Raw genomic sequence first — 9,105 nt, forward strand, 5'->3', positions numbered from 1 at the left:
ATGTGTCTTAGCAGTTGGGAAGTAACGAACAATGCTATTTGCTTGAGTCGTAGATAGTTGAAGAGATGAATTAATGAGTAGAGAGGGAGCCCATTACCATGAGGGGGGATGTCTGTGCATCTGGGTTATTCATAGTTCAGACACTCTCAAAGAAATGAGTGTGTATGGAGTTCTGCGCATCCTCTGGTGGACACAAAGAAATTAGTAAGATTGTTATCACTGGTATACTGAATTTTAGTTTTGTTTCTGTTGCTGTAACAATCTGAGGTTCAGTGACTTGTAAAAATTAGTTTGATTTATCCCATAGATCTGGGATTGCATCTCCCTGACTTTTGGCGAGGCAGATTGGCTGCTTCTCGCATGGTGGACAGCCAGAAGAAGTATCTGTGGGAAAGACCGCACAGTGAATGAAAGAGAGATCAAGAAAGAGAGCAGAGGAGGTTGAATGTGGTTAGTAACAAACACTCCCATGGTAACTAATCTAGTATCATGAGAGCAAGGGCTTGCTCCTGTGAAAAAGGTATTAACCTCTTCTAATAACCAACCCACCCCTTAAACACCTCAGTATCTCTCAAACCAAGTTTTGACGTAGGTCCAAAGAACAAGAGACTTGCTCAGTGCGGCACAGATGAGAAGGCAGCACCAGAGATTTCCTCCCAGCTACGTTAGCTGTGCTGAGGAGAGAACGTCAGATTGGTTATTGTTTACAATGGCTCAGAATGTTCACTTCAGCGGCTCTGTCTTCTCGGGTAGGCAGGAAACTTGTATTCCTGGGTACAAGTAGAGATGTACGTAATAGATTTATTTCTAAAATTAAAGAAGTCCTTATTTACAATCATTTATTCAGTGCCCAGGAAGAATAACACTACCTAAGATTTGACATATTATATATAATATGCATATTATATAAAATATTATACTAAATGCTTTACACCATACTAAATGCATTACAAGTAATATTGCTCTTAATTTGATTAAAAAAAATTCTGCTAGGAGATATTGCTATTCTAATGCCAGAGAATAGGAGACAGGGTCTGAAGGAAAGTAAGCATCCTGCCACAGCGATGGAGGAAGGACTCATGTTCAGCCGAGTTCCCCACTCAGTGGGCTTTCCTACTCTGCACTCCTATTCAGACAGAACAAAGGCACCGGGGTATTCACTCTCTACCTGTAGTGATACGGACAGGACACTGGGGCAGTAAGTAAGGACAGTCAGCTGCAGATCATCTGGGAAATCCTTCTGTAGAAAGAGTCTTAGGATTCAAAAGTTAGTGTTGACAAAGTCCGATGGGCGCCAGCTTCGGCCAAAGCATTCTTGCGAGACCTAGGAATACATCAGTTTCCTTTCAGGATCTTTCGTACCATGAGGTTCCTTCGTAGAGTTACAAAGCTTTTGACTCTAGGCCATTGTGCTAGAGGTCGATGCTAGGCTAATCCCAGGCAATTCATAGACCTACCACGGTAGGTTTCAAATTCCGACCTTGAAAACCCATACATCCTCATCTCAATTGGAGAACGACGTCCACAAGCTGTTGGCACTTAGTTTGCTGATAGGTGGGAATGCGTCTTGAGTAAGAACAAGGTCAGTTCAGGAACCATGGTCTGGAAGGCAGTCCCAGTGCCTGCCTTTTCTCTGGGTTGGCTGTTTAGTCGATTCTTGAATAAATTAGCAAAAACAAGCTGTATTCTGCTAAGTTCTCCATTTGTGTCGGTGGCTTTGGTCATGTTCTTGTCAACTGTCATTGGGCCACCAAGATGCCTCTTCACTGTTGGGTGGGAATGGGCCAGTTGGGCAGAGCAAAAATGGTAGAAACAAAGCAGGACGAGTGGGATGGAAGAGTTGACAAGAAGTTTGTTACCTGTTAGATCGTAAATATCAAGGGTGTTATAGGAGAAGAGGGAGCCTAAATGAGTAGAGAGAATAGTGACTATGAGGGCCTGGGCCTGTCTTGGATTTGATCTTCTATACAATCTGTTAGTTTCTGCAGGATTCTAAACATAATTAGAAACTGAACTATGATTAGTTGTAACTGAGAGGTCTTGCTTTCTTTTTCCTCTTTTCTTGCTTTTGGTTTTTGAGGTTTGTTTTTTTGTTTGTTTGTTTTTTGTCCCAAGTTGCCTTCTGAATGCTGGGATTCCAAGCATGAACCGCCATGTGACGCTGAGACGTTCCTGACTTCAACCCTCAGGCTCTAAAGTGGCATGCTAAATACGCGGGCATGTTGATTTGTTTTCTCACTTGGTTTTGCAGTGATAAAATCCTTGGTTTTGATCGGATATGAACTGTTATCAATTACGTATGTTCAAGCATTTCCATTATAACTGGCGTCCATGGAAAACTCATTTCCTTCTTGCTTTCCTTAGAACTCTTGCAAAAACTCTACAGCATGGGGGAACGCTCTGTGGCTGTTCAGTTGTACACTGTGTTGATAAATATTTTTTCTTTCAGGAAAAGATGTGAGTTGGTTTTTTATAGAGTTTAACTATGACTCCGATTCTGTTCTTGGTTTGTGGAAACACATCAGTCCTCACTAGCTAACTAAAGCCTTGCCCTCCTCCCACCTGCAGGTAGAGTGGCTGACTACAAGTCCCGGGATGCGCCGCGCTCACACCCAGGGCGAGGCGGATCTCTGCAGTGACGTCACCGTACCGAGGCGGGGCAGAGGGGCGGGCCTGGAGGTGCCGGAGCGAGGTGGTGCTGATGCAGGATGGCTGAGCGCGCCGGAGCCCGGGAGGTCTGAGCCGGGCTGGGATTGCTCCCTAAGCATCGCCTAGTCCGCCCGCCGCTTGGTCGCGGGCAGGTGGACCAGGGCGCAGGACCGGGCTGGAGGTCAGCAGCAGGGCGGCCCAGCTGCTCTCCTTCCCGGCGGCAGAGCTGCTGGGCGTCCGGCGCAGGCTTGCGATGACCTGCTGAGAAGCTGCGGGAGGCGGCCTAGCAGCCGGCAGCGGTTGGCTCGCGGCCTCTTTGGTGGAGCTGCCCAGCCGGACCCCCTATCCCATCCCTGTGTCCCCTCCTGCCGCGGCCCGAGATGGCGGATCCAGCCGAATGCAGCATCAAAGTGATGTGCCGGTTCCGGCCCCTCAACGAAGCTGAGATCCTCCGCGGGGACAAATTCATCCCCAAATTCAAAGGCGAGGAGACGGTGGTGATCGGGGTAAGTGGCCTTGGTGTCTTGCCCCTCCTCCGGCTTTGCACCATTGCTTGAGTGGAGATATTCCGGACGCTACCTCGGACATCCCAGCGGGGCTGGGCTCGCGGGTGAACCGTACGAGAGCCCTTGGTTGGTGACTCCCCCCATGGCGGTGGTGGCGCGGGGCGGCGGGGGAGTGCGAGGTCCGCCATTGTTCGCGGGTGGGGGGCTCGGGTGGGCCTATTGTTCCCACTCTCGCCGCCGCGTGGGCAGTGTTTCTGCTTGCCAGCAAGTAGGGATGCCCAGGCCTTGGTCAAAGTGTAAGCTTTACAACTTTGCAAGATACATCCAGGCATTCCAGGGTTCGATTTGTCTCAAGACCTTAGTCAAAAAGGTAGGGAGGAAAGGTGCAAGAAAAACAAAATCTCCTGGGTTTTGCATAGGTGGTTTCACCTTGCTCCCTTGTGGAAGGTGAGAGGTGTGCTCTGGGTGTCTTTGGGAGGTCTCATGTTTCTTGCTTCCTATCACCCCAATTGTCCTGGATTTGTGCTTTCTCTGTTGGATTCTCCCCAGCCCCCCACCAGATCCTTTCTCCCTAGTGTCTGCCGATAGCCTCATATGCCTCATTTAAGATGGAGAGAAGATTCTCCTCTGCTAAGAGAGGGAGTTCCTAAACAACCCCTCTGTGTCAAGAGCAGAAGTTACTTAAGCGAATCCAGGGTCTTCTTTTTGATCACCCTACCCCACCTTTCCTCTCACATTGCTTTCTCCTACTTAGCTCTCTCAATCTGGCTGCTGGAAAGCGGAGGGAATACTCCCTTGTAGTTCTTAAGGGACTACAAGGACCAACGGAAATAAACTAGTCTCGTCCGCTCCCCCTTTCTTAGCCTGCTCTCCCTAGAGTGTGTGGCCCATGGTGCCCTCTTTGTATTCGAGCCGCGTGGAGAGGGACTGAGTTAATGCGAGCCTTTAGGTCCCCACTGATACGTTCCTGGCATCCCGCTCCAGGCTGCTGATGCAGCCTTCCCGTCTCCAGCATTGATTAAGTGATGTCATCTCCATCACTGAGCATGCTCGGACTACCCCTTCCCCCCCATTCCCCCAGTGACTGTTGTATTTAGGTCAAGTGATTGACAGCTGACAGCTTTCTGAGTGTATAGCTAGAGAACACCTAGCCTTTTTCAAGCGCGTGCCCTGTGGTTCTTCACCCAGTCTGTCCCCAGCATCTTTGGCAAGGTTGTCTGCTGCAGTCACTGCCAGTCACTGCAAACGCCTTGGACTAGCAAGTGCAGGTATTTTCCAACACCGCGGATTAGAGGCCAAGCCCTGGCCTGGGGGCTTCCTCTTGTATTTCGCTTAAGAAGCCCCCTCCTCCCCCTTTGCAGAATATGATCTCTTTCCTTCCTGTTTTCACGGTTATAGGAAAATGTAGAGTTCTGAATGCTCTGTGGATGGGCAGCCACTTACTCTGATATCTGACCTATGGGGAAGGAATGGGATTTCCTCCCTTTCGCTTAGGGTTAACTTGCAGAAAAGATGTGTGCTACAATTATTGATGAGGTAATTCTATACTTAATGGCATATATGGGTTAGTGATACATCCAAGGCAGCCTGGAGCTAGGGTTACAACTCCTAGCCTGAGAGGCCATCATTGTCTGATCTGCTGTTTCCTGAATGAGGTGTGGTTCAAGTGGAGTGGCAGTTGCTGGGGACTTCTAGTCCCTGTCTCTTGGCTTGTAACAATTTTTAAGCTAACAGTTGCTCAGGGCCTGAAAATGTTCTGGTGACCTTGTGTTTTGTTTTGTTTTTTGTCTTCTCTCCTGATGTTTTGAAGGGCCTGAAGTTCTTCTCATACCTACCTCTGCTTCACTCTCCATCCTCTGCCTTCTCCTCCCCCACCTTCCTCTTCTTCTACAAGGACCAATGAAGTAGAGTAATAAACCCTCTGTGCAAAGCAGAGGTTCTTAACTTTAGCACTATTACTGTGAGGATATGCTTATTTCCAGTCTAAGTGTACAAAAATAACACTAAGTTAAGGCAAGTAGACACAGACATTTTAACAGAAGTTAAGGCATCATACAGAAAAGCGTTATCAACTAGCCTGATGACTTCTCAGTGAAACAGACAATTTCAGGATCTTAGAGATTTCTCCAGTGTTAACCCTCAGACCCCAACACCCCAGGGTAAGAGTATTCCGATTTCTGATACCACACATTAGTTTTGCTTGTTTTTCTCAGCGTAAAACCCCACCGTAGGTTTTCTGTCGTGCTCCTGGCAATGGCATTTCGACATTATGCTTGTCAAATTGGTCCCGTTTGTAGTGGTGTTTCACCATAGGAATATGCCTAAATTTACTTATTTCTTAGATATTTTTGAAGAGGGTTTGGCTTTGACCTTAGGATCCTCTTGCTTGAGTACCAGTGTGAGCCACGAAGCCCAGTAAGTAGCTGTTGAGAAGATAGTTGGTCTGCATCTGTTTGGGGCTACACTGGATGGTGATGCTCTGAATCTTGTTGTTCTTGTTGTGTGCATCTTTTGATATTTGATATCATGAGTATATTGAGTGGATCACTCTGAGATAATAAGTGTTAAGATTTATGTTGGTGTGGCCCGAGGACCCTTCCCCTTTCTAATTATTAACGTAGATGCTACATAACCTGGCAGCATGTATGGTTCTTTTTTTTTTTTTTTTTTTTTTTTGGAGCTGGGGACTGAACCCAGGGCCTTGCGCTTGCTAGGCAAGTGCTCTACCACTGAGCTAAATCCCCAACCCCGCATGTATGGTTCTTAAACATCGTGTGGAATGTCCCCAAACTGACAGTAGCATTTGCGACTCAGTTATAGGTAGAACTGATCTCAGTGGGTACGTGATGAGGACGTCCAAAGAATGCAGAACTTAGACCTGTCCAGAAATCTCACTGTCGTCAGTCTCAACAGACAGACGTAAAGGACATTTGGTGGAGTTAGCTGTTAGTTCAGGTCAGAAATCTGCACGTCCTTAGTTTTGGAGCAGCAGAGATCGGTTTTTCCCCCTTTCAAATCCTGTTTAGTTCTTATGGAGTTGTGCATCAAGAGAGAAGGATTTTCAGGTGGAATTTCTAGGTTTCCCTTTAAGGAAATGTGCAGTCTTGGGAGAGTCTCCTCACCATCCCTTCATTCTGTTTGGAACTTCCATGCAAGTCCTTCCCCTCCGCTGTTCCTCCGCCGACTTGTTTCCATCCACAAACCCTGTCTCTTCACTTTGAACAAATGATCTTGTATTCCCGACTTCCCTGTTGCTGTGATAGAATGCCAGGACTCAAAGCTTCCCGTCAGAGTTTATTTGGGCCCTGGGTTCCAGAGGGAGAGTCCGTAACCACAGGGGAGACACGGTAGCAGGTAGCTAGCGCAAGAAGCTGAGTGAGCTCAAACACAAACTCAGGGAGGGAGACCAAACCAGAAGTGAGAGTGAGGCTCTGACTGACTCTCAAAGCCAGTCCCCAGTGACAACTTTGTCCAGCAAGGCCACACCTCCTAAAAGTTCCATAACCTCTTCAAACAACCCCACCCACCAGAGACCAGATATTCAAATACATGAGCCCACAGGGGACATTTCTTACTCAAACCAAACCATTACAGGGAACACATGTGTTTCCTTATATTATTATTGGTTTGATTACATATCTAGTGGTATTTTTAGCTACTAGATATGTACTAGATATACTACTAGTGATATTTTACTACTAGAGATAAAGACCGTCCAGGTTTTGCTCTAGGGCCTTATTCATAGATGGTATTGCAACATTTATTGCTCTCTGTTAACCTGGAAACCTTTAATATATTTTTCATTATATCACACACACACACACACACACACACACACAGTCAGAGATGTCTTCCTCAGTTGTTTTTCATTGGCAGGGTCTCTTACTGAACCTAGAGTTTGCCCATCATGCAGGACAGGCTGACCACCGAGACAAGTGCCTGCCATTACACCTGCCTGCGTATGTAGGCACTAGGGGTTTACGTTGGGTCTTAATATTTGTGTAGTAGGCCCTTTCCTGACTCAACTCTCCCTCCAGCCCCTACTTTGTTAGAGTAGCTTACCTTGCTGATTTAATTTTATAAACAGGATGTAGGAAATAGTTAAAGCAAACAAATACTGTGAGAACATTAATTCTACTTAAAGAGCTATAAAAAAATTGGAGGAAAATGCTGTGTTCAGCGTGTTGAAGATTGGGAGAGCTACTGACTCTGGTGCTGAGCCAGAGTGGGAGGGGAGGGCTCATGGCTCAAAAAGGGCACTTTTCTTGTATCACATTAATTCTTCAGAGAAAATTACTGGATTTAGAGGATTTCTCAGAGGACACCTTCATTATCTGCTAAAGTCGTGGTGAGTCATTCATTACTGGGGGATCTGCCTCTCGGTTTCGAAGCTTCTGTACTGATGGGAGTTCTCTGGGTTGGCCAGTTTCTACTGGTTCTTCAATATGGCCATACCCACCTCAGTTTCTTCTCCTTGGGTATTTCTGTTTTCAGTCCTGAGAACGTAGGCCTTGCTACACATGGATACTTTCTCCTGAGTCAGTGTCGTCTCTGAGAGTCTCAGAGTCAGTCACTAACCCTGACATGGGTGAGGAGAGTGACCTTGGGACCTAGGATCTTGCATTTGTTTTCCACAGTTGATGGACAGAGGAAAGGTGCCTGACAGACAGAGACTGGAGATTAAGGTGTAAAGAAATGGGACAGTACTTGGGATTTTTTTTTTCTTTTTTGGTCCAATCTATTTATTGATCCATCAAAGTAAGAATTAAACTATTCAGCACTAGACCTTAGTTAAGAGTATAATTCTAATTGAAAATAGTGTTTGATGACTCTTCCTTTAGGCTTATATTGCTTTAGTAGCAAGTTGCCGAAACTTTAGAGGCTTAGCATAACCTGGATTAATTTTGTCAGTTTACATAGGTCAGAAACCCAGTAGGTTGGCTGTTTTCCCATTTCGAGTCTCTAAGAATACAGACCTAACTGCTGCCTGTTCTTTGTCTACAGGATCCAGGCAGAAGCTGTAGTTTTGCTCACTTGAAATTGGTGGGAGAAGTCAGTGGTTTGTAGGTCCACTCCATCATGATTATTTAAGATTTTTCTTACCATGTTGTTCGATGATTAGTGTACTGGCTGGTTTTGTGTGTCAACTTGACACAAGCTGGCGTTATCACAGAGATAAGAGCCTTCCTTGAGGAAATGCCTCCATGAGATCCAGCTGTAAGGCATTTTCTCAATTAGTGATCAAGGTGGGGAAGGCCTCTTGTTGGTGGTGCCATCCCTGGGCTGATAGTCTTGGGTTCTATAAGAGAGCAAGCTGAGCAAGCCAGGGAAGGAAGCCAGTAAGTAACATCCCTCCATGGCCTCTGCATCAGCTCCTGCCTCCAAGTTCCTGCCCTGTGAGTTCCTGTCCTGACTTCCTTTGGTGATGAACAGCAATGTGGAAGTGTAAGCTGAAGAAACCTTTCCTCCCTAACCTCCTTTTTGGTCATGATGTTTTGTTCAGGAATAGAAACCATGACTAGAGAACCAGATTAATTATTCACCCTTCTATCTGCCACTCCTTGTCTTTTCTTTCTGTAATTTTGCTTTTGCCAGGTTGTCATAAAATGTTGAATATCTTTTTGAGTTTGTTTTTTTTTTTTCACTTAGCAACTCTTTATGGTTTACTTCTGTTGTATACATCCCTATATAAATAGGTTTATTGCTATTTTGCATAATAAATTTTTATTATGTATATGGACACACCATAGCCGCTTATCCATTTGTCTTTCGAAGGGCATTTGGATGGTTTCCAATTGGTGTGATTATGAAGAGAGCCGCTATAGGCTTTTGCATATAGATTTTGTGTGAGCATACATTTTTGTTTCTCTTGGTTGAATGCCCAGAAGTGGGATTGCTGTATCATTTGGTAACTATATGTTTAATTCTCTAAGAAACTGCCAAAGTCTTT

The 9,105-nt window shown here is 45.8% G+C and overlaps 1 protein-coding gene across 3 annotated transcripts in view; it reads left to right on the plus strand.

Annotated features, from left to right (window-relative positions):
* Positions 1 to 2,637: 2,637 nt before the first annotated feature.
* Positions 2,638 to 9,105, plus strand: part of Kif5c (kinesin family member 5C) — a 150,365-nt gene continuing 143,897 nt past the window's right edge. For 2 of the 3 annotated variants that reach the window (XM_063283549.1, XM_063283548.1), the window contains exon 1: positions 2,638 to 3,155. In XM_063283549.1, the coding sequence (XP_063139619.1) occupies positions 3,030 to 3,155 (126 nt within the window). In that variant the 5' untranslated portion in view covers positions 2,638 to 3,029. The remainder of the gene's footprint in view (positions 3,156 to 9,105) is intronic. The other variant, NM_001107730.1, reaches the window with a different exon arrangement.

Source organism: Rattus norvegicus, chromosome 3 (genome assembly GCF_036323735.1).
Source record: "Rattus norvegicus strain BN/NHsdMcwi chromosome 3, GRCr8, whole genome shotgun sequence".
NCBI classification, from domain to species: domain Eukaryota; kingdom Metazoa; phylum Chordata; class Mammalia; order Rodentia; family Muridae; genus Rattus; species Rattus norvegicus.